This window comes from Tachyglossus aculeatus, chromosome 17 (assembly GCF_015852505.1).
Source record: "Tachyglossus aculeatus isolate mTacAcu1 chromosome 17, mTacAcu1.pri, whole genome shotgun sequence".
In the NCBI taxonomy this organism is placed as follows: Eukaryota; Metazoa; Chordata; class Mammalia; order Monotremata; family Tachyglossidae; genus Tachyglossus; species Tachyglossus aculeatus.
The window spans coordinates 13,060,435-13,087,008 of record NC_052082.1 but is presented as its reverse complement, the minus strand read 5'-3'; the positions used below and the strand labels follow the sequence as shown (position 1 = coordinate 13,087,008).

Genomic DNA, 26,574 nt, shown 5'->3' with positions numbered 1-26,574 from the left:
CGGGGACGTCTCCCTCCGCCGGCTAGTCCGACCGAAAGGGCGGAGAGGGAGGGAGAGGGAGAGGGAGGGGGAGGCGCCGATGTCGTCGGGTCGGAAAAGGGGGTGGGGGAGGGGTCCAATCCGGGGCGTCCAATAGTGGGGGTGGGGGGTGGGGAGGGACTATTTTTCGAGGTCCGGCTCGGGCCCTGCAGCCGGGGCCGGGGGAGGGGGATCGCTCCGCGCGCTGGGGGTCACGTGACCCGCGGCCAGCGCTAAACCAAAACAAGGCGGATACACACTCACACACAGTCACACAGACACTCACACAGACAGCGCGGGGCAGAGCGTTCAGTACAGAGTACCGCACCCACCGCCACAACCTCAAGGTGAGCGGGAGCCGGGCCGCACTCGGGAACGGGGGGGAAAAGACGCGGGGGGGGGGGGGCGGGGGGAGGGGATCCCTTTGTTCTCCCCCCATGAATGAATGATCACTCATTCATTCAGTCGTATTTATTGAGCGCTTACCGAGCACTGTACTAAGCGCTTGGGAAGTCGGCCACATCTAGAGACGGTCCCTCCCCAACAAAGGGGGCCCACGGTCTAGAAGGGGGAGACAGACAACAAAACATCTTAACAAGGTAAAATAAATGGAATAAATATGTACAAGGAAAATAATAGAGGAATAAATATGTACAAAATAAATAGAATAAATATGTACAAGTGGAATAATAGAGGAATGAATAGGTACAAATAATAAATCTGTACGAATAAATGAAATAAAATGAGTAAAATAAAATAATAGAGGAATGAATAGGTACAAATAAATAAGATAAATAGAATAAATAGGTACAAGTGGAATAATAGAGGAATAAATAGTACAAATAATAAATCTGTACGAATAAATGAAATAAAATGAATAAAATAAAATAATAGAGGAATAAATAGGTACAAATAAATAAAATAAATAGAATGAATAGGTACAAGTGAAATAATAGAGGAATAAATCGGTACAAATAATAAATCTGTACGAATAAATAAAATAGAATGAATAAAATGAATAGAATAAATATGTACAAGTAAAATAATAGAGTGATGAATAGGTACAAATAAATAAAATAAAGTGAATAGAAAATAATAGAGTAATAAAGCTGTACAAATAATAAATCTGTACAAATAAATAAAATAGAATGAATAAAATGAATAGAATAAATATGTACAAGTAAAATGATAGAGTGATAAATAGGTACAAATAAATAAAATAAAGTGAATATAAAATAATAGAGTAATAAATATGTACAAATAATAAATCTGTACAAATAAGTAAAATAAAATGAATAAAATAAATAGAATAAATATGTACAAGTAAAATAATAGAGTGATAAATATGTACAAATAAATAAAATAAAGTGAATAAAATAAATGGAATAAATATGTATAAGTAAAATAATAGAGTAATCAATATGTACAAACATGTACCCATATTCATACAAGTAAAATAAATAGAGAAATAAATGTGTGTAAACATATACATCTATTGGTTCATTCATTCGTATTTATTGAGCGCTGGGGAAAGTACAATTCATTCATTCATTCCATCGTATTTATTGAGCACTTACTGCGCGCAAGGCGCTGTACTAAGCGCTTGGGAAGTCGGCCACATCTAGAGACGGTCCCTCCCCAACAGCGGGCTCACGGTCTAGAAGGGGGAGACAGACAACAAAGCATATTAAGAAGATAAAATAAATAGAATAAATATGTACAAGTAAAATAGAGTAATAAATATGTACAAGTAAAATAATAGAGTAATAAATATGTACAAATAAATAAAATAAATAGAATGAATATGCACAAGTAAAATAATAGAGTAATAAATATGTAGAAACATAGATACATAAATATGGACGAACATATGTACATATATTCATAGAAGTAAAATAAATAGAGAAATAAATATGTACAAACATACATCTATTCATTCATTCATTCGTATTTATTGAGCGCTGGGGAAAGTGCAGTTCATTCATTCATTGATTCCATCGTATTTATTGGGCGATTACTGCGCGCAGAGCACTGTACTAAGCGCTTGGGAAGTCGGCCACATCTACAGACGGTCCCTCCCCAACAGCGGGCTCACGGTCTAGAAGGGGGAGACAGACAACAAAACATATTAACAAGGTAAAATAAATGGAATAAATATGTACAAGTAAAATAATAGAGTAATAAATATGTACAAATAAAATCATAGAGTAATAAATTTGTAGAAACATAGATACATAAATAAATATGGACGAACATATGTACATATATTCAAAATAAATAGAAATAAATAGGTACAAACATATACATCTATTCATTCATTCATTCGTATTTACTGAGCGCTGGGGAAAGTACAATTCATTCATTCATTCCATCGTATTTACTGAGCGCTTACTGCGCACAGAGCGCTGTACTAAGCGCTTGGGAAGTCAGCCACATCTAGAAACGATCGCTCCCCAACAGCGGGCTCACGGTCTAGAAGGGGGAGACAGACAACAAAACATATTAACAAGATAAAATAAATAGAATAAATACGTAGAAGTAAAATAATACAGTAATAAATAGAATAAATATGTACAAGTAAAATACTAGAGTGATAAATATGTACAAATAAATAGAATAAATATGTAGAAGTAAAATAGTAGAGTAATAAATATGTACAAACATAGATACATAAGTAAATATGGACGAACATATGTACATATATTCATACAAGTAAAATAAATAGAGAAATAAATATGTATAAACACATATACATATATTCATTCATTCGTATTTATTGAGTACTGGGGAAAGTGCACTTCATTCATTCCATCGTATTTATTGAGCGCTTACTGCGAGCAGAGCACTGTACTAAGCGCTTGGGAAGTCGGCCACATCTAGAGATGGTCCCTCCCCAACAGCGGGCTCACGGTCTAGAAGGGGGAGATGGACGACAGAACAAAACATATTAACAAGATAAAATAAATAGAATAAATATGTACAAGTAAAATAATAGGGTAATAAATATGTACAAATAAATAAAATAAAACGGAATAGATATGTACGAGTAAAATAATAGAGTAATAAATATGTACAAACATAGATACCTAAATAAATATGTACGAACATATATACATATATTCATACAAGTAAAATAAATAGAGAAATAATAATAAATATGTACAAACATAGATACCTAAATAAATATGTACGAACATACATACATATATTCATACAAGTAAAATAAATAGAGAAATAAATATGTGCAAACACACATACATATATTCCTGCATTTGTATTTACTGAGCGCTTACTGCGCGCAGAGCACTGTACTAAGCGCTTGGGAAGTCGGCAACATCTAGAAACGGTCCCTCCCCAACAGCGGGCTTACAGTCTAGAAGGGGGAGACGGGCGACAGAACAAAACATATTAACAAGGTAAAATAAATAGAATAAATATGTACAAGTAAAATAAATAGAGTAATAAATGCGTACGGACATATATACATTAATAAATGTGTACGAACATATATACATAAATAAATATGTACGAACATATGTACATATATTCATGCAAGGCTCAGTCTGGGAAGGCCTCCAGCGATGCAATGCAATGCAATTCGGCAATACCATCTCTCTGTTTATTCCTACTAACGTTGGGCGGTGACGGGTCTCATTTATTTATTATTTTTCTATGTATTTATTGGTATTTATGTCTGCCTCCCCCTCTAGACTGGAAGCTTTCCCCCCCCACCATTGGAGGTGACAAGATGTCATTTATTTATTTATCTGGGTATTTACTGGTATTATTGTCTGCCTCCCCCTCTAGACTGGAAGCTTTCCCCCCACCATTGGAGGTGACAAGATGTCATTTGTTTATTTATCTGGGTATTTATTGGCATTATTGTCTGTCTTCCCCTCTAGACTGGGAGGTTTTTTTTTTATTAATGCCTGTTTCCCCCTCTAGACTGGGAGCTTTCTCCCTCCCCCACTATGGGAGGGGACAAAATGTCATTTATTTATTTTTCTATGTATTTATTGGTATTGATGTCTGCCTCCCCCTCTAGACTGGGAATTATTCTTATTCATGTCTGTCTCCCCCTCTACACTGGGAGCTTTCCCCTGACCATGGGAGGTGACAAGATGTCATTTATTTATTATTTTTCTATGTATTTATTGGTATTCATACCTTTCTCCCCCTCTAGACTGGGAGCTTTTTTATTAATGTCTGTTTCCTCCTCTAGACTGGGAGCTTTCTCCCCCCACCATGGGAGGTGACAGATGTCATTTATTTATTTATCTGTGTATTTATTGGTATTGATGTCTGTCTCCCCTTCTAGATTGGGAGACTTCCCCCCACCATAGGAGGTGACAAGATGTCATTTATTTATTTTTCTATGTATTTATTGGTATTGTTGTCTGTCTCCCCCTCTAGACTGGGGGAGAAAGCTTTCCCCCCACGATGGGAGGTGACAAGATGTCATTTATCTATTTTTCTCTGTATTTATTGGCATTGATGTCTGTCTCCCCCTCTAGATTGGGAGCCTTCCCCCCACCATAGGAGGTGACAAGATGTCATTTATTTATTTTTCTATGTATTTATTGGTATTGTTGTCTGTCTCCCCCTCTAGACTGGGGGAGAAAGCTTTCCCCCCACAATGGGAGGTGACAAGATGTCATTTATCTATTTTTCTATGTATTTATTGGCATTGATGTCTGTCTCCCCCTCTAGACTGGGAGTTATCCTTATTAATGTCTATTTCCCCCTCTAGACTGGGAGCTTCCCCCCTCCCCGCCGTGGGTAGTAATTTATTTATTTACCTTTTTATTGGTATTGTTGTCCATCTCCCCTTCTAGACTGGGAGCTTTCCCTCGACTATGGGAGGTGACAGATGTCATTTATTTATTTTTCTATGTATTTATTGGTATTAATGTCTGATCCCGTTGTCGGGTAGGGACCGTCTCTATATGTTGCCAGCTTGTACTTCCCAAGCGCTTAGTACAGTGCTCTGCACACAGTAAGCGCTCAATAAATCCGATTGAATGAATGAATTAATGTCTGTCTTCCCCTCTAAACTGGGAGTTAATTCATGTCTGTTTCCCCCTCTAGACTGGGAGCTTTCCCCTTCCCTGCCATGGGAGGTGACAGATGAAATTTATGTATTTATCTATGTATTTATTGGTATTAATGTCTGTCTCCCCCTCTACAGTGGGTGCCATTTATATTAATGTCTGTTTCCCCCTCTAAATTGGGAGCTTCCCCTTCCCCCTGTCATGGGTGGTGAAAGATGTAATTTATTCATTAATCTATTTATTTCTATTTATGCCTGTCTCCCCCCCTCGTGGGCAGTCAGATGTAATTTATTTATCTGTTTATATTAATGCTTGTCTCCCGCCTTTTGACTGCGAACTCCTTTTGGGCAGGGAAGGCCTGTGTTTATTGTTGTATTGCCCTCTCCCAAGCGCTTAGTACAGTGCTCTGCACACAGTGAGCGCTCAATAAATACAATTGAGTGAATGAATGGTGGCCCGCTGATTTCCTCCTGCTCCGGGTGGGTGGATGGGTGGGTGGGCTGAGGTGACAAGAGGCCTGCCCGCTGTGGCCTCCGGAAGGGGTCCATCATCATCATCATCATCAATCGTATTTATTGAGTGCTTACTGTGTGCAGAGCACTGTACTGAGCGCTTGGGAAGTACAAGTTGGCAACATATAGAGACAGGCCGAAACCCACTCCCCACCCCCGTCCATCATTCAATGCCGTTTTCTTTTCAGTGGTATTTAGGTGCTTACTATGTGCCAAGCACTGTACTATGCCCTGGGATGGATACAAGCAAATAAGGCTGGACACCGTCCCTGTCCCACGTGATGATAATGATAATGATTATGGTATTTGTTAAGCGCTTACTATATGCCAAGCACTGTGCTAAGCCCTGGGATGGATACAAGCAAATCAGGCTGGACACAGTCCCTGTCCCACATAATAATAATTATGGTATTTGCTAAGCGCTTACTATGTGCCAAGCACTGTACTAAGCCCTGGGGTGGAAACAAGCAAATCAGGCCGGATACAGTCCCTGCCCCACATAATAATAATAATGATAATAATAATGATTATGGCATTTGTTAAGCGCTTACTATGTGCCAAACACTTTTGCTTGATTCCCTGGGGTGGAATCAAGCAAATCAGGCCGGATACAGTCCCTGCCCCACATAATAATAATAATGATAATAATAATAATGATTATGGCATTTGTTAAGCGTTTACTATGTGCCAAACACTTTACTAAGCCCTGGGGTGGATACAAGCAAATCAGGCTGGACACAGTCCCTGTCCCACATAATAATAATTAGGGTATTTACTAAGCGCTTACTATGTGCCAAGCACTGTACTAAGCCCTGGGGTGGAAACAAGCAAATCAGGCCAGATACAGTCCCTGCCCCACATAATAATAATAATGATAATAATAATGATTATGGCATTTGTTAAGCGTTTATTATGTGCCAAACGCTTTACTAAGCCCTGGGGTGGATACAAGCAAATCAGGCCGGATACAGTCCCTGCCCCACATAATAATAATAATGATAATAATAATAATGATTATGGCATTTGTTAAGCGCTTACTATGTGCCAAACACTTTACTAAGCCCTGGGGTGGATACAAGCAAATCAGGCTGGACACAGTCCCTGTCCCACATAATAATAATTAGGGTATTTACTAAGCGCTTACTATGTGCCAAGCACTGTACTAAGCCCTGGGGTGGAAACAAGCAAATCAGGCCAGATACAGTCCCTGCCCCACATAATAATAATAATGATAATAATAATGATTATGGCATTTGTTAAGCGTTTATTATGTGCCAAACGCTTTACTAAGCCCTGGGGTAGATACAAGCAAATCAGGCCGGATACAGTCCCTGCCCCACATAATAATAATAATGATAATAATAATAATGATTATGGCATTTGTTAAGCGCTTACTATGTGCCAAACACTGTACTAAGCCCTGGGGTGGAATCAAGCAAATCGGGCCGGATACAGTCCCTGCCCCACATAATAACGATAATAATAATAATAATAATGATTGATGATAAATAAATAATTGATGATGAATGATAAATACGATTGATGATTTGTTAAGCGCTTACTGTGTACCAAACACTGTACTAAGCCCTGGGGTGGAATCAAGCAAAGCAGGCTGGATATAGTCCCTGTCCCACATAATAATAATAATAATAATAATAATAATAATAATAATAATAATAATGATTATGGCATTTGTTAAGCGCTTACTATGTGCCAAACACTTTACCAAGCCCTGGGGTGGATACAAGCAAATCGGGCTGGACACAGTCCCTGTCCCACATAATAATAATAATAATAATAATAATAAAAATGGTATTTGTTAAGCGCTTATTATGCACTAGCCATTTCTCAGCTGTGTGACTTTGGGCCAGTCACTTCACTCCTCTGGGCCTCAGTTCCCTCATCTGTAAAATGGGGATTAAGTCTGTGATTCCTCACGTGGGACAACCTGTTGACCTTGTATCTACCTCAGCGCTTAGAACGGTGCCCGGCACCTAGTAAGCGCTTAACAAATGCCATCATCATCATCATTATTATTATTCCTAAGCACTGGGGTGGGTTCAAGCAAATCGGGTTGGACAGGGTCCCTGTCCCCCATAGGACTCACAGTCTTCATCCCCATTTTACGGATGAAGAAACTGAGGCACAAAGTGAAGTGACTTGCCCAAAGTCACGCAGCAGATAAGTGACAGAGCCGGGAGTAGAATACAGGCCCTTCTGACTCCCAGTCCCGTTCTCTGTTCACTAGGCCTCGCTGCTTCTCTTATTAAGAGATGCATTAAGTAAAAACTTTTTTTAAAAAATGGTACGGCGTTCATTCATTCAGTCGTATTTATTGAGCACTTACTGTGTGCAGAGCAGTGTACTGAGCGCTTGGAAAGTACAAGTCGGCAACAGAGACAGTCCCTACCCAACAACGGGCTCAGTCTTAAGTGCTTACCTTATCTCAGATACCGTACTAAGCCCTGGGGTAGATACAGTGATGATGATGGCATTTATTAAGCGCTTACTATGTGCAAAGCACTGTTCTAAGCGCTGGGGTAGATACAGGGTAATCAAGTTGTCCCCCGTGGGGCTCACAGTCTTCATCCCCATTTTACAGGTGAGGTCACTGAGGCCCAGAGAAGTGAAGTGACTTGCCCAAAGTCACACAGCTGACAGTTGGCGGAGCTGGGATTAGAACCCACGACCTCTGACTCCAAAGCCCGGGCTCTTGCCACTGAGCCACGCTGCTTCTATCAGTAATAAATGCCATCCTTTGTGCTTTGCACATAGTAAGCGCTTAATAAACGCCATCATTATTATTATCCTTATTATTAATTGATTCATTCAATCATATTGAGCGCTTACTGTGTGCAGAGCACTGTACTAAGCACTTAATAATAATGATGGTATTTGTTAAGTGCTTACTACGTGCAAAGCACTGTTCCAAGCGCTGGGGAGGTTACGAGGTGATCTGATTGTCCCACAGGGGGCTCACAGTCTTCATCCCCATTTTCCAGATGAGGGAACTGAGGCCCAGAGAAGTGAAGTGACTTCAAGATCATTCAGTTGTATTTGTTGAGCACCTACTGTGTGCGGAGCACTGTACTAAACCCTTGGGAGAGTACAATAGAAAAATAAACAGATGCATTCCCTGCCCACAGGGTTGGACACAATCCCTGTCCCACATGGGGCTCACAGTCTTAATCCCCATTTTCCAGATGAGGGAACTGAGGCCCAGAGAAGTGAAGTGACTTGCCCAAGGTCACACGACAGACAAGTGGCAGAGCCGGGATTGGAACCTAACTCTTCCTGAATCCCAGGCCCGGGTTCTATCCACTAGCCGGAGAAGCAGCATGGCTCAGTGGAAAGAGCCCGGGCTTTGGAGTCAGAGGTCACGGGTTCAAATCCCGGCTCCGCCAACTGTCAGCTGTGTGACTTTGGGCAAGTCACTTAGCTTCTCTGTGCCTGTTACCTCATCTGGAAAATGGGGATTAAGAATGTGAGCCCCCCGTGGGACAACCTGACCACTTTGTAACCTCCCCAGTGCTGAAGCAGCATGGCTCAGTGGAAAGAGCACGGGCTTTGGAGTCAGAGGTAATGGGTTCGAATCCCAGATCCGCCACATGTCTGCTGTGTGACCTTGGGCAAGTCAACTTCTCATAGCCTCAGTTCCCTCATCTGTAAAATGGTGATGATGACTGTGAGCCCCACGTGGAACAACTTGATCACCTTGTATCCCCCCCAGCGCTTAGAACAGTGCTTTACACATAGTAAGCGCTTAACAAATGTCATCATTATTATTATTATTATTAACAGATGTCATCGTCATTATTATTATTATTATTATTATTATTATTATTAGAACAGTGCTTTGCACATAGTAAGCGCTTAACAAATACCAGGACAACCTGATCACTTTGTATCCCCCCCCCCCAGCGCTTAGAACAGTGCTTTACACATAGTAAGCGCTTAACAAATGTCATCATTATTATTATTATTAACAAATGTCATCATTATTATTATTATTATTATTATTATTATTATTATTATTATTAGAACAGTGCTTTGCACATAGTAAGCGCTTAACAAATACCAGGACAACCTGATCACCATGTATCCCCCCCAGCGCTTAGAACAGTGCTTTACACATAGTAAGTACTTAACAAATGCCATCATTATTATTATTATTAACAAATGTCATTAATTATTATTATTAGAGCAGTGCTTTGCACATAGTAAGCGCTTAAATACCAGGACAACCTGATCACCTTGTATCCCCCCCAGCGCTTAGAACAGTGCTTTACACATAGTAAGTGCTTAACAAATGTCATCATTATTGTTATTAGGCCACGCTCCTTCCTGCGTGCAGAGCACTGTACTAAGCGCTTGGGAGAGTGCAAGGCCCCAGAGTCGTCATCAATCAGTCGTATTTATTGAGCGCTTACTGTGTGCAGAGCACTGTACTAAGCGCTTGGGAAGTACAAATTGGCAACATATAGAGACAGTCCCTACCCAACAGTGGGCTCCCAGTCTAAAAGGGGGAGACAGAACAAAACCAAACAGACTAACAAAATAAAATAAATAGAATAGATATGTACAAGTAAAATAAATAGAGTAATAAATATGTACAAACATATATACAGGTAGGTAGGCAAGTTCCCTGCCCACAGTGAGTTTGCAGTCTAGAGCATGCTCAGTGGAAAGAGCGAGGGCTTGGGAGTCAGAGGTCATGGGTTCGAATCCCAGCTCCGCCACTTGTCAGCTGGGTGACCTTGGGCAAGCCACTTAACTTCTCCGGGCCTCAGTTCCCTCATCTGTAAAATGGGGATGAAGACTGTGAAGCCCCAAGTGGGACAACCTGATCACCTTGTAGCCCCCCCCCAGCACTTTGAACAGTGCTTGGCACATAGCCCTTCACAAATACCCCCATTATTATTATTATCACCTTGTAACCTCCCCAGAGCAGTGCTTTGCACATAGTGAGCGCTTAATAAATGCCGTCATTATTATTAGAGGGGCGGTTACCCCTCGCGTGCTGATGCGGACCGGGCCCGGGGTTTCCCGCAGATGAAGGAGCTGGCGAGTCGGGAAGGCGTCCGGCTCTTCCGGCTGCTGAATCTCCACCTGGAGCAGGAGCAGAAATTCCAACCCCGGGAGAAAGGGCTGAGTCTGATGGAGGCCACCGCTGAGGTAAGCCCGAGGGATCCATCCCTCGGAGGGGGAGGCAGGCCGCCTTCCCGTCCTCCCCCCTCTTCCCCTCCCTCCAACAATCAATCAATCAATCAGTCGTATTTATCATCATCATCATCAATCGTATTTATTGAGCGCTTACTGTGTGCAGAGCACTGTACTAAGCGCTTGGGAAGTACAAATTGGCAACATATAGAGACAGTCCCTACCCAACAGTGGGCTCACAGTCTCACAGTATTTATTTATTATTTATTTTTTGGATGGCATTTCTTAAGCGCTTACTATGTGCAAAGCACTGTTCTAAGCGCTGGGGAAGTTACAGGGCGATCAGGTTGTCCCTTAGGGGGCTCACCGTCTTAATCCCCATTTTCCAGATGAGGGAACTGAGGCACGGAGACGTGAAGTGACTTGCCCAAAGTCACACAGCTGACAATTGGCAGAGCCGGGATTTGAACCCATGACCTTTAGACGTTTAGACCTTTTAGACTGAGTAGGGACTGTCTCTATATGTTGCCAATTTTTACTTCCCAAGCGCTTAGTCCAGTGCTCTGCACATAGTAAGCGCTCAATAAATACGATTGATTGATTGATTGACTTCTGACTCCAAAGCCCGGGCTCTTTCCACTGAGCCACGTATTGAGCGCTTACTGTGTGCAGAGCACTGGACTAAGCGCTTGGGAAGTACAAGTTGGCAACATATATGTATATATGTTTGTACATATTTGTTACTCTATTTTACTTGTACATATCTATTCTATTTATTTTATTTTGTTAGTCTATTTGGTTTTGTTCTCTGTCTCCCCCTTTTAGACTGGGAGCCCACTGTTGGGTAGGGACTGTCTCTAGATGTTGCCAACTTGGACCTCCCAAGCGCTTAGTACAGTGCTCTGCACACAGTCAGCGCTCAATAAATACGATTGATGATGATGATATAGAGGCAGTCCCTACCCAGCAGCGGGCTCACAGTCTAAAAGGGGGAGACAGACAACAAAACCAAACATACTAACAAAATAAAATAAATAGAATAGATATGCACAAGTAAAATAAATAAATAAATAAACATATACAAGCATATATATATATATATATGTATATATATATGTGTGTATATATATATGTGTATATATATGTGTGTATATATATGTATATATGTATATATATAATATATATACATATATACACATATATATGTGTATATATGTGTGTGTGTATATATATGTATATATATTACATATGTATATATATTATATATATATATACATATATATACATATATATAAAAAGCTGTGCCCCTCTCCCTTTGTCCCCACCCCAGTGCCCTGGGCGCCCGAGAATCTGGGGCCGAGCCCTGGCCGGCTCCAATCGATCAGTTAAATTTACGAAGCGCTGCTTTGCACACAGAAAGCGTTCAGTAAATACGATTAAATGAGTTCCTTCAGTCGTATTTATTGAGCGCTTACTGTGTGCAGAGCACTGTACTAAACGCTTGGGAAGTACAAGTCGGCAACGTACAGAGACGGTCCCTACCCAACAACGGGCTCACGGTCTAGAAGGGGGAGACAGACCCCAAAACATGTAGATGATAATAATAATAGTAATTGGCATTTGTTAAGCGCTTACTATGTGCAAAGCACTGTTCTAAGCGCTGGGGAGGATACAGGGTGATCAGGTTGTCCCACGTGGGGCTCACAGTCTTAATCCCCATTTTACAGATGGGGGAACTGAGGCCCAGAGAAGTTAAGTGACCTGTCCAAGATCACACAGCAGACATGCGGCGGAGCCGGGATTCGAACCCATGACCTCTGGCTCCCAAGCCCCAATCGTCAGAACAAATATAGCTACAGTGCCAAGCACTGTAGGTTGCAGACGACAAGGAAGTGTCGTGCCACTGCTTTGCACACAGTAAGCGCTCAATAAATACGACTGAATGAATGGTGCGCTTACCGTGTGCCAAGCACTGTAATAATAATGGTATTTGTTAAGCACTTACTATGTGCTAAGCACTGGGGTAGATATGTTGCCAACTAGCCGGGATTCGAACCCATGACCTCTGGCTCCCAAGCCCCAATCGTCAGAACAAATAGAATTATAGCTACAGTGCCAAGCACTGTAGGTTGCAGACAAGAAAGTGTCGTGCCACTGCTTTGCACACAGTAAGCGCTCAATAAATACGACTGAATGAATGGTGCGCTTACCGTGTGCCAAGCACTGTAATAATAATGGTATTTGTTAAGCACTTACTATGTGCTAAGCACTGGGGTAGCTATGTTGCCAACTTGTACTTCCCAACCGCTTAGTACAGTGCTCTGCACACAGTAAGCGCTCAATAAATGCGATTGAACGAATGAATGAATACAAGGTATCAGGTTGTCCCACTCGGGGGCTCACCGTCTTAACCCCCATTTTACAGGTGAGGTAACTGAGGCCAAGCGAATTTAGGCGACGGGCCCAAAGTCACACAGCTGACAAGTGGTGGAGGTGGGATTAGAACCCACGACCTCTGACTTCCAAGCCCCGGCTCTTTCCACTAAGCTGCTTCTGTAACTGTAGGTTGCAAACATGAAAGTTTATTTCTCCTTTATCCATACAAAGGTTTTTTGGTTGGGTTTTTTTTGTTTTTACAAAAGTGCTACTCCCAGGTTGAAGCCTTTTCAATCAATCAATCGTATTTATTGAGCGCTTACTATGTGCAGAGCACTGTACTAAGCGCTTGGGAAGTACAAATTGGAGAGTACAAATTTTCTTGGGAGACGTCGTCCTTTTCCGAATCCTACTGGAAACATGTCCAAATTCCCCCCCCGGCCATGAACAAGTCAGTACTCCGTAAAAGCTGCGCTTGAAAGAAAGTTCCTGCTCATGTCCTGGGGAGTTGGATTCACCGGATTAATGTTTCTTGGATTAATTTAACTGGCTTGCCATCTGGTTGCGGTATTCATATTCATCACTGCCAGGCCTTTGTGGCCCAAACACATCTCCCAAAGCCTCAAATATTTTTATAAAGTGCACTTAGAAGGTGCCCGGAGCGGCTGAATCAGAATCCCTTTCTTTTGTATTTTTTTTTATGGTATTAAGCTCTTCCTATGTGCCTGGCACTGTAGTAATAATAATAATAATAATAATGATGGCATTTGTTAACACATGGGGCTCTCAGTCTTCATCCCCGTTTTACAGGTGAGGTAACTGAGGCCCAGAGAATAATAATAATAATAATGATGGCATTTGTTAAGCGCTTACTATGTGCAAAGCACTGTTCTAAGCACCGGGGAGGATACAAGGTGATCAGGTTGTCTCACGTGGGTTAATCCCCACTTTACAAGTGAGGTAACTGAGGCCCAGAGAATAATAATAATAATGATGGCATTTGTTAACACATGGGGCTCTCAGTCTTCATCCCCGTTTTACAGGTGAGGTAACTGAGGCCCAGAGAATAATAATAATAATAATGATGGCATTTGTTAAGCGCTTACAATGTGCATAGCACTGTTCTAAGCACTGGGGAGGATACAAGGTGATCAGGTTGTCTCACGTGGGGCTCGCAGTCTTCATCCCCCTTTTACAGGTGAGGTTACTGAGGCCCAGAGAATAATAATAATAATGATGGCATTTGTTAAGCGCTTACTATGTGCAAAGCACTGTTCTAAGCACCGGGGAGGATACAAGGTGATCAGGTTGTCTCACGTGGGGCTCGCAGTCTTCATCCCCATTTTACAGGTGAGGTTACTGAGGTCCAGAGAAGAATAATAATAATGATGGCATTTGTTAAGCGCTTACTATGTGCAAAGCACTGTTCTAAGTACTGGGGAGGATACAAGGTGATCAGGTTGTCTCACGGGGGGCTCGCAGTCTTCATCCCCATTTTACAGGTGAGGGAACTGAGGCCCAGAGAAGTGAAGTGACTTGCCCAAAGTCACACAGCTGACAAGCGGCGGAGCAGGATTTGAACCCATGACCTCTGACTCCAAAGCCCGGGCTCTTTCCACTGAGCCATGCTGCTTCTCGTAGCCACGCCGCTTCTCAGTGTACTAAGCACTCTAGGGTGGCTACAAGCTAATCGTTTTGGACTCAGTGTCCCTGTCCCACATGGGGCTCACACTCTTTATCCCCATTTTACAGATGAGGTAACCGAGGCGCAGAGAAGTGACGTGACTTGCCCAAGGTCACGCAGCAAAGTGGCAGAGCTAGGGTTATTGCGAGAGCCTCTCGTTATCGGCATCGATGGTATTTATTGAGCGCTTACTGTGTGCAGAGCATTGTGGTCGTGGGTTCTAATCCCCGCTCTGCCACTTGTCAGCTGTGTGACTTTGGGCAAGTCAGGTAACTTCTCTGTGCCTCAGTTCCCTCATTTGTAAAATGTTGATGAAGACTGGGTGCCACACGTGGGACAACCTGATTATTTACAGCGCTTAGAACAGTGCTTTGCACATAGTAAGCGCTTAACAAATGCCATTATTATTATTATTATTGTGCTAAGCGCTTGGGAGAGTGCAACGGAGTTGGTCGACACGTTTTCTGCCGGGCCATCCTTCAACCGGGACAGGGCTGGTTGCCAGCTTGTACTTCCCAAGCGCTTAGTACAGTGCTCTGCACACAGTAAGCGCTCAATAAATACGATTGATTGATTGATTCTTGTTTTAGACAAAGAGATTTTCCCTGGGCCAAGGGAAAATCGGGACTTCTCCTGAGAAGTCGTAAACATTGATTTGAGTGCAACGGAGTTGGTCGACACGTTTTCTGCCGGGCCATCCTTCAACCGGGACGGGGCTGGTTGCCAACTTGTACTTCCCAAGCGCTTAGTACAGTGCTCTGCACACAGTAAGCGCTCAATAAATACGATTGATTGATTGATTCTTGTTTTAGACAAAGAGATTTTCCCTGGGCCAAGGGCTCCCGAGAAGTCGTAAACACTGGTTTCAATCTGTTTTGCAGAACGACAATACCCTGTGTCCAAGACTGAGAAATGCCAAGGTGGAAGATCTCAGGAGCTTAACCAACTTTTTTGCATTTCGGACCGAAACCTTTGTCCTGGCCGTCAACATTTTGGACAGATTCTTGGCTCTTATGAAGGTATTCGCGTGCGTGACATGCCTGCTTTAAAAAGGGGAATTTTTGCTTAGTCGGGATTAGGAGAATTCAAAATTCAAATCCAGCTATTTAAAATTGGGCTGTCTCGGACTGCCGTAGGCGTAAAGTTGATGGTGCTGATTACATCAGAGGGTAGGGTTTGCTTCCAGGGTGTATAATCACGCAACACCTAATCCTAGGGATTTATATTTTTTTCATCACATAGAGAGATCACTTCACCAAAGTCCTGAAATCTCTTATTCTTTGCTTTCTAGCCTATCGCTTTTATCCCGCAAATACTTCCCAGACTGAGCCCCTTCCTTCCTCTCCCCCTCGTCCCCCTCTCCATCCCCTCCATCTTACCTCCTTCCCTTCCCCACAACACCTGTATATATGTTTGTACATATTTATTACTCTATTTATTTTACTTGTACATATCTATTCTATTTATTTTATTTTGTCAGTATGTTTGGTTTTGTTCTCTGTCTCCCCCTTTTAGACTGTGAGCCCACTGTTGGGTAGGGACTGTCTCTATATGTTGCCAATTTGTACTTCCCAAGCACTTAGTACAGTGCTCTGCACACAGTAAGCGCTCAATAAATACGATTGATGATGATGATGAAATACTGTTATTGATCAGCTCCCTGGTCCTATTGACCATCCTGTCCTGAGGGGGATTGATGATAAACACAAACCTCCTATGAATGGGGTTGTGAAGTACTGGGACCTAATGAATGTCATCTAGAACAGTGCTTTGCACATAGTAAGCACTTAACAAATACCAATACTATTGTTATTATTATTATTATCTAGGCTGTAAGCTCATTGTGGTCAAGGAATGGGTCTACCAACTCTGTTATAGCGTACTCTCCCACGTGCTTAGTCCAGTGCTCTGCACACAGTAAGTCAGACTAACAATATTTCAGAAAAATGATGATTAACTGAGGACAATCAGCACGTTTTATGCCCACATGGCCAAACAAATGTAATCAAATCGGCTGCTGATACCGATGGGCGGAAAAAGATCATTTTTATTCGTGATGCAAGATCTTATTCGACTTATTTTATTTTGTTAATATGCTTTGTTTTGTTCTCTGTCTCCCCCTTCTAGACTGTGAGCCCACTGTTGGGTAGGGACTATATATGTTGCCAACTTGGACTTCCCAAGCGCTTAGGACAGTACTCTGCACACAGTAAGCGCTCAATAAATACGATTGAATGAATGAAAGTGCTCAATAAATACCACTGATTGATTACCCCAGCAGTCACAGAATCTGGCTGAGAGGCCTCCTGGAGGTCTGTGCCCCAGAAGGGGAAATGCCTGCTGTCACTTTGTTGTGGGCAGGAAATGTGTTGCTAATTCTGTTGCATTGAACTCTTCCAAGTGCTTAGTACAGTACTCTGCACATAGTAAGTAGTAATTATAATGATGATGGTATTTGTTAAGCGCTTACTATGTGCAAAGCACTGTTCTAAGCACTGGGGAGGTTACAAGGTGATCAGGTTGTCCCAGTGGGGGGGGGGGGGAGCTCACAGTTTTAATCCCCATTTTACAGATGAGGGAACTGAAACACAGAGAAGTTAAGTGACTTGCCCAAAGTCACACAGCTGACAGTTGGCAGAGCTGGGATTTGAACCCATGACCTCTGACTCCAGAGCCCGGGCTCTTTCCACTGAGCCACGCTGTAAGTGCTCAATAAGAGAAGCAGCGTGGCTCAGTGGAAAGAGCCCGGGCTTTGGAGTCAGGTCATGGGTTCGAATCCCGACTCCACGACGTGTCTGCTGTGTGACCTTGGGCAAGTCACTTGACTTCTCTGAGCCTCAGTTCCCTCATCTGTAAAATGGGGATTAAGACTGTAAGCCCCACGTGGGACAACTTGATCACCTTTTATCCCCCCCAGCGCTTAGAACAGTGCTCTGCACATAGTAAGCGCTTAACAAATGCCATCATCATCATCATCAATACGATTGATCAATGAGTTGTGTTGAGTGCTTACTGTGTGCAGAGCACTGTCGAAGTACTTGGGAGAGTACAGTATGACAGACACATTCCCATCCCACAACGAGTTTATAATCCAGAGGGGGAGACAGACATTAATGTAAATAAATTACGGATATATACATAAGTGCAAGTAATTGACTGAATGACCCCAGTTTGTGAGCTCCTGGGATCTGGGTTCCAATCCTGGCTCCGCCACTTGTCTGCTGTGTGACTTTGAGCAAGTCACTTCTCTGTGCCTCATCTGTAAACTGGGGGTTGAGACTGTGAGTCCCACAAGAGACAGGGACTGTGTCCAGCAGGAGTTGCTTGTGTCCACCCCAGCGCTTAGTACAGCGCCTAGCTCATAGTAAGCGCTTAACAAATACCATCATTATTGTAATTATCCTGGGGGGCTAATCTGAGAGCTCACCTCCTCCAAGAGGCCTTCCCAGACTGAGCCCCCTTTTTCCTCTCCTCTTTCCCACCCCCCCACCCTACCTCCTTCCCCTCTTCACAGCATTTGTATATATTTGTACAGATGTATTATTCTATTTATTTTACTTGTACTTATTTACTATTCTATTTATTTTGTTTATGATGTGCATTTAGCTTCAATTCTATTTGTTCTAATGATTTTGACCCCGTCTACATGTTTTGTTTTGTTGCCCGTCTCCCCTTTCTAGACTGTGAGCCCATTGTTGGGTAGGGACCATCTCTATCTGTTGCCGACTTGTACTTCCCAAGCGCTTAGTACGGTGCTCTGCACACAGTAAGCGCTCAATAAATGCGATTGAATGAATGAATGAATAATCTCCTCCCCCTCCCACCACCCTTTGATGATTTGACTGGGGAAGGGAGAGCCCTGGGGGCTGTGAAGCATTTTCTTTGCTTGAGTTTGAACAATAGCCTTTTTTCTCTTTTTCCTTTTCAGGTGAAACCTAAGCATTTATCTTGCATTGGCGTCTGCTGTTTCCTGTTGGCCGCCCGCTTAGTGGAAGAGGAATGCAATATTCCGTCCATCCATGATGTCATCCGAATTAGCCAATGTAAATGCACTGTGTCCGATATCAAAAGGATGGAAAAGATCATTTCAGAAAAGCTGCACTATGAATTGAAAGCTACTACTGCCTTAACTTTTTTACACTTGTACCACGCTATTGTTCTCTGTCACACTTTGCAAAGGTAGGCGCAGTGAAAATATAATAATAATCATGGTATTTGTTAAGTGCTCCCTATGTGCCAAACGCTGTTCTAAACTCTGGGGTAGATACAAGGTAATCAGGTTGTCCCACGTGGTGCTCATGGTCTTAATCCCCATTTTATTCATTAATTCAATTGTATTGATTGAGCGCTTACTGTGTGCAGAGCACTGTACTAAGCACTTGGGAAGTACAAGTTGGCAACATATAGAGACGGTCCCTACCCAACGACGGGCTCACAGTCTAGAAGGGGGAGACAGACAACAAAACAAAACATGTAGACAGGTGTCAAAACCATCAGAATAAATAGAATTATAGCTATGTGCACATCCTTAACAAAATAGAGGAGTAAATATGTCCAAGTAAAATAAATAGAGTAATAAATCTGTACAAATATATACAAGTGCTGTGGGGAGGGGAAGGAGGGCGGGGGGATGGGGAGGAAGTGATGAGGTTGGTGAGATACTGCATTATAGATGAGGTAACTGAGGCACAGAGAAGTTAAGTGGTTTGCCAAGGTCACATGGCAGATAATCAATCGTATTTATTGAGCACTTACTGTATGCAGAGCACTGTACTAAGTGCTTGGGGAGTACAAGTTGGCAACAGATAGAGACAGTCCCTACCCAACAGTGGGCTCACAGTCTAGAAGATAAGTGGAGGAGGCGGGATTAGAACCCACATCCTCTGACTCCCAAGCCCGGGCTCTTTCAATTAAGCCATGCTGCTTCTCTACAATGAGTTTAGACGGGAAGACAGACATCAATATAAATAAATAAATTACGGCTATTCATTCATTCATTCAATCGTATTTATTGAGCACTTACTGTGTGTAGAGCACTGTACTAAGTGCTTGGGAAGTACAAGTTGGCTACATATAGAGACGGCCCCTACCCAACAACGGGCTTACAGTCTAGTGCTGTGAGGCTGAGGGAGGGGAAGCATTTATGTACATATCTGTGATTTTTAATTTATATCCATGTCTCTCTCCCCCTCTAGACTGTAAACTCGTTGTCTGTTGTTATATTGTAGTCTTCCAAGCGCTTAGTACAGTGCTCTGCACATAGTAAGTGCTCAATAAATATGATTGCCTGACTGACTGACTACTACCTAGGTGGGTTAATAAAATACCGTGGCACAATTTTATTTTATTTCCAGAAAAGAAGTATTGAGCCTTGACAAACTGGAAGCTCAGTTAAAAGCTTGCAACTGCCGACTAATTTTTTCAAAAGCGAAAGTGAGTGAATTTTTTTTCCTCAGTGATCTGCCTAACTAGTAACTTTTGACAAGAATATATTGAGTAATCAACTTTTTCTTTTCCCCTCCTAGCCATCTGTATTAGCCTTGTGCCTTCTCACTCTGGAAGTGGAAACTCTGAAATCTATTGACTTGTTAGAAATTCTCCTACATGTTCAGAAGCATTCCAAGGTAAACTGTCTTTTGGAGCTGGTGGTATAATATTTGGTACAGTACGCTGCACATAGTGAGCATTCAGTAAATACCACTGATTATAGCACCTGCCTGACACGTGAGTTTTTAGAGTTATTTCTAAGACACGTGGGTGTTCTGGTTAAGCTCGGCTGTTACTACAGCGGCTTCAGTGTGATGAAATGTCCATCTTTTGGCCTTCACAGGGCCTGCCTGTGTTCTTTGTCCCAGTACGCCGCTTTCGTGGCTTTCAAATCCATACAGAAATTGCACAGACCATTCAGGAATCATTCTGATTTGGTTGATTCCTTAGTTCATCTTGCTTTTTTGGAACATCGGAATCCTACATCTTGATCCCTTTGCATTTTACGCGGTGGGGAGGGATTGAAATGTTTGCTTGGCCCTGCAACCCTTTCAGCTGGTAAATTGCGATTTTGACGGGAGGCTTATAGGGATGATGGGAAAAGTTTATGGGAAAGCCACTTCAGTCCTGCCCACTATTTTAACTCTTCTTGTTGACTACTTTATTCCTAAAAAGTTGCTGATTTGTGATGCCCTTCAGAGAGGTAGTGTGGACTAGAGGAAAGAGCTTGGGCCTGGAAATCAGAGGACCTTGGGCGAATCACTTAATTTCCCTGTACCTCAGTTCCCTCATCCGCAAAATGGGGATTCAAAACCTGTTCTCCCTCTCATTTAAACTGAGCACCACCTTGGACCTTATTATTTTAGCCAGGATTTAATACAGTGCTTGGCACATAGTAAGTGCTTAGTAAATGCCGCAATTATTATTATCAATAACAACCCAGAAGTCAGGGTTATATTTAGCCTTCAAGAATGAATAATGTCAGTTTTGCTTAATCTGGCAGATTAGTCTGTTCTAGTTGCAGTCTTGTCTTTATTCATTCAATCATATTTACCAAATATCTTTATATATATATAATATATTTATATAATATAATATATATTTATATCTTTATATTAAAAGAGCCTGGGCTTTGGAGTCAGAGTTCATGGGTTCGAATCCCGGCTCCGCCACTTGTCAGCTGTGTGACTTTGGGCAAGTCACTTCACTTCTCTGGGCCTCAGTTACCTCATCTGGAAAATGGGGATTAAGATTGTGAGCCCCCTGTGGGACAACCCCATCACCTTGTAACCTCCCCAGCGCTTAGAACAGTGCCCTGCACATAGTAAGCACTTAATAAATGCTATTATTATTATTATTATCTTTACCAAATATTCTTTAGACTGACAACACCAGTGAGCAAATTTTGTCTTTGCAAGAGTCAGTAATTCTAGCACCCATCGGTACAAATCCAGCAAATGTCCTTTCAAGCTTTTGTTTGGTGTGGATTTCTGAAATTACTTGGTTCCAAAACTAACGTCTGTTTTGGGACTGACGTGAAGAAACTCAACTGGTGCTTGAGATTCAGATGGGACAGGTAGGACAGGATTCTGCAGCTATTGAGCAAATGCCCTTGAGTAACTGAAACATCAGGTTACTGGTGCTGTTGTGCCCAAGGCATTACAGTAAATACCAACAGTACCATCTCCATTTCTGTTGTTAAAAGATTAACTTTTATTCCTGATCACATTTCAGACTGATGACCTGAGCTTGTTTGAATAGTAATTTGCCTTTAAACCATGTGGTTTATTCCACTAACAAGACTTTCAACTCTCTATTGTAACCAAAAGCCTTGGAAGAAAGCTCCCTGCTGTGGGCCATCCTATTTCCTCAGCTTTGAAAAACATTTATTGCACATAAACATGTCCTGATTAAAAAAAAAAAAACTCCTTCCTGACCCTTGTTCCCATCTTCAGGCACGGCTATCGTAAAGGTCATGCAATTATCATAATAATGATGTTATTAAGTTCTAACCACGGGGTAATCTGGCTGTACACAGTCCCTATCCCAAATGGGGCTCATGGTCTTAATCCCCGCTGTACAGCTGAGGGAACTGAGGCCCAGAGAAGAGAGGTGACTTGCCTAGGATCACAAAGCAGACAAATGGCAGAGCCAGGATTCGAACACAGGACCTTCTGATTCCCAGTCCCCTACTCTTTCCCCTAGGTCACACTGCTTCAATGATGCAGTATCGAATCAGCCAGAAAACTGTACAGTGAAAAGGCAGTTTGTCCCTTAGTTCATTTTCCTGGAAGTTTAGCATCCCCACCGGCTAAAACCGATGTTTTTTTTGCATACGATGAAGAGCGATATCTAGAACGGTACTATCATCATCATCATCAGTCGTATTGAGCGCTTACTGTGTGCAGAGCACTGTACTAAGTGCTTGGGAAGTACAAATTGGCAACATATAGAGACAGTCCCTACCCAACAGTGGGCTCACAGTCTAAAAGGGGGAGACAAAACCAAACATACTAACAAAATAAAATAAATAGAATAGATATGTACAAGTAAAATAAATAAATAAATAGAGTAATAAATATGTACAAACATATATACATACTATATATATATATATATATACTATATACTACTCTTGGGGTTTGTTTTGTTTCTGTTTTTCTGGTGTTTAAGCCCTTACTATGTGCCAGGCACTGTTCTAAGCACTGGGGTAGATACAAGGTAATTCATTCAATCGTATTTATTGAGTGCTTACTGTGTGCAGAGCACTGTACTAAGCGCTTAGGTAATCAGGTTGGACACTGTCCATGTCCCACATACGGCACGCCGTCCTAATCGTCATATTTCAGGTGAAGTAACTGAGGTACGGAGAAGTGAAATGACTTGTTCAAGATCACACAGCAGATAGGTGGTGGGGCCAGGGTTAGAAACCCGGTCCTGCTGACTCCCAGCCCCGTGTCCTATCCACTAGGCCATGCTGCTTCCCTGGATGGAACGGTTTAAAACCTCCACTCCTAACATTCGTCGGTTGTCTGAGTCTTTTCTCTGGGTTGTACAAAAGAGGGCCTCTTGGCCTAACAGGCTGCTTTTCAGATAAGAGCTCTCTTTTTGTGCTTCGTATTTCAGATTAACGATCCTGACTTGCTGTACTGGAGAGAGTTGGTTTCCAAATGCCTAACGGAATATTCTTCGCCCGCGTGCTGCAAGCCGGACCACAGGAAGCTGGTGTGGATCGTTTCACGGCGCACGGCCCAGTGCCTGCACAACAGCTACTACAGCGTCCCCGAGCTGCCCACCATCCCCGAAGGCGGCTGTCTCGATGAGAGCGAAGGGTGAGCGCTCATTCGCGAAGATGCTCTTTTCCTTTTCTTCCCGACCCTCGACCCCTTCAGAAGCTCCTTCCCCTGGAAGCAGCCTGACTTAGTGGATAACAGCAAGGGCCGGGAGTCAGAAGGACCCGAGTTAATAATAATAATAATAATAATGGCATTTATTAAGCGCTTACTATGTGCAAAGCACTGTTCTAAGTGCTGGGGCGGATACAAGGTGATCAGGTTATCCCGCGGGAGGCTCACTGTCTTCATCCCCATTTTACAGATGAGGTAACTGAGGCACAGAGAAGTGACTTGCCCAAAGTCACACAGCTGACAATTGGCGGAGCTGGGATTTGAACCCATGACCTCTGATTCCAAAGCCCGGGCTCTTTCCACTGAGCCACGCTGCTTCTCGGTTCTCCTCCCGGCTCCGCCACTTGTCCGCTTTGTGACCTTGGGCAAGTCACTTCACTTCTCTGGGCCCCAGTTACATCATCTGGAAAATGGGGATTAAGACTGTGAGCCCTGTGTGTGTCCACCTGATTATCTTGTGTATATATCTCAGCACTTAGAACAATGTCTGGCACAGAGTAAGAGCTTAACAAATATTAGTATTATTATCCTGGGCCCCATGCAAGTAGGGAAATGGAGGATTTTAAAAATTCACCTCTCCTGCAGACTTTTGGGGGTTTTTTAGTCTCCCACTGAATATCACAGTTCTGCACTTCCTGGTTCAGGGAAGGATTGCCATTCCTTCAGCTCACCCTTGTGTGCTTCTCCTCTCTGAGCCCCCCGTGGGACAACCTGATCACCTTGTAACCTCCCCAGCTCTTAGAACAGTGCTTTGCACATAGTAAGCACTTAACAAATACCATTATTATTATTATTATTATTCCCACAAGCCAGTGCTTCCAAAGGAGGGAACCCATTAATTCCAAAATGGCACGGTCTCCAATCAATCGATCGTATTTACCGAGCATTTTCTTTACTAAGCGCTTGGGAGAACATGGAATAACAGAGTTGGTAGAAACATGCTGTGCAGGCGGGCAGGGAGTTGCTCACACCCAGTAGATGCAATGTCCTGGGAATTTTTATGGATGAATCTTCCCAATTGTAATAGTTTGGTAGGGTGTGATGTAACTCACTGAGTCACTGAGATCCTTCAGGGCTCTGACATCAGCGTAAAACGGCCTCCCTTCCCACTGCACAGTACAGGAGAAACCTTGATTTTGAGGGCTTACGAAATTCTCAAGTATTCTTTGAAGTTTTTTATTTATTTTTTTTTCCTCCCCCAGGCCACGTCCTACCGCGTTTGCTGTGCTTCCTCTCCTTTTAGGTCAGGCTTGCGTTATTGTAGTTCAACAGGTCCTTGCTATTCCAGCCAAAAATATCTTTTTCTCAAGGTAGCCTCACTGCTAAAGCTCTCTTTATCTCTGTCTCTCTCTCTCTCTTTGGTTTCAGTGAAGACTCAGCCGAAGATATGAGTTGTGGAGAAGAAAGTCTGAGCAGCTCCCCTCCCAGCGACAAGGAATGCTCCTTCTCCTTCGACTTCAAAGTGTCACAAGCTCTGTGCTTCCCCTCTTAGAAATATCATTGCACAAGAACTGGGATTTGGTTTCTAAGCAATAAGTGGGGGTGAGGGTGTGGGGAGGGATTGAGCAGTCTAAATTTTCTTTGTATTCCCTTCCCTTATCTTCAGCCTCCCCTCCAAGGAGGAGGCCCATACTTCGCTCCCCGTATTTACGACTCAGATCCGTTCTGCCGCTTTCGGACTTCAGCCTAAGCCATCAGATGGATTCCCGTCTCCTTCACAAGAACTTTAAAATGTGGCACTTTTTCATTTTTGACACAGATAGGGTCTCTGGCTCTCTCTGCTTGCTCGGGAGAGGAGGCCTGGAATCTCAAATTTACTACTTAGGGCTTTTCTAGGGAATTGTAACGGTATAGGTCTTTTGTAACTCTTTGTAAAGAGCCTTCAGGTATTCTGACTCCAGCCCAGGGAGACCGTTCACGGACTGAACGGTGCTTTGTCCTCTGAACGGTTTTTCTTGTGTTTTTTTTTTTTTTCTTTTTCTCCCCCAAACGTGTCCCAAGAAGCTGCAGGCTCCCATAGGAGAAGGATGCAGATCAGGTGACGTTTGGTGGTATTTGGGGGGAAATGCTTCACGCAGTCTAAGCGGTGTTCAAATCGGACGAGCCTCTTGACCTTTGTACACTTTTGTATTTAATGCCTCGGTTCAAGCTGGTGTCCTAGAGCCGAAGTCACTGGAAGGCTAAGGGATCAGGTATTAAAGTCTTTGCGACTAAGTACTTTAGCCCTGTAGCTTTATTTTAGTGATATCGAGCCAAGTCCCTAATCATAACGAGTTCTGCATGCATGTGTGTGAAAGCAGGTAGTGCAAGAAAAATTCATTACACTGAAGTGTTGGAAAGTGTGTCATTGATCAGTATTGGTGTAATAGAAATCTAGTTTTGTTGTTGTTGCTTTTCTTAGCGGATCTTAATGACCGCATTACACTTCGGGAATAGAGAAAGTAAACAATGTTACTCATGCTTTATGAACAACTGTATTCGTATATGGGTGCTGGGGTTGAACTATAAAGCAGAAAACCCAAGTGTTAAATTTGTATTCTAGATGTAAGCATCTTTCTGTGCTGTGGTACAGATGTGAGTGGCAATGTGTGTACTGAAACTTCTACAAGGACTGAAAGTTTACAAAAATGTATATAAAAAATGTAAATTTAAAAAACTGTACATAAAAAAAGTACCGTATTTTTTTACATTGTGTATGTAACGGTCTGTAGACGCTGCATGTAGATATAATTTATTACGTATTCTGTATGATAAAAGCTGTACATTGATATACTGTCTTTTTTTTACCGTTAAATCGAGGACAGCTGTCTGAAATCAAGCCCTCTAAAGTGCTCCACCCCAGTGGATTCCAGTTCGGAATAAAATAAAAATATCCCTCC

The 26,574-nt window shown here is 42.6% G+C and overlaps 1 protein-coding gene across 3 annotated transcripts; it reads left to right on the top strand.

Moving 5' to 3' along the window:
• Window positions 1-240: 240 nt before the first annotated feature.
• CCNG2 (cyclin G2) lies at window positions 241-26,574 on the top strand. Of its 3 annotated transcripts, none has more exons than XM_038759185.1 (8): window positions 241-365; window positions 10,634-10,756; window positions 15,683-15,820; window positions 18,730-18,980; window positions 20,156-20,234; window positions 20,327-20,425; window positions 23,415-23,620; window positions 25,069-26,574. In XM_038759185.1, exons 2-8 carry the CDS (start codon window positions 10,634-10,636, stop codon window positions 25,229-25,231), a joined length of 1,059 nt encoding a protein of 352 aa, XP_038615113.1. In that variant the 5' UTR covers window positions 241-365; the 3' UTR covers window positions 25,232-26,574. The 3 variants fall into 3 exon arrangements, with proteins under 3 accessions (XP_038615113.1, XP_038615114.1, XP_038615117.1); XM_038759186.1 differs by having other exon boundaries at window positions 25,064-26,574; XM_038759189.1 differs by having other exon boundaries at window positions 261-365; window positions 10,580-10,756.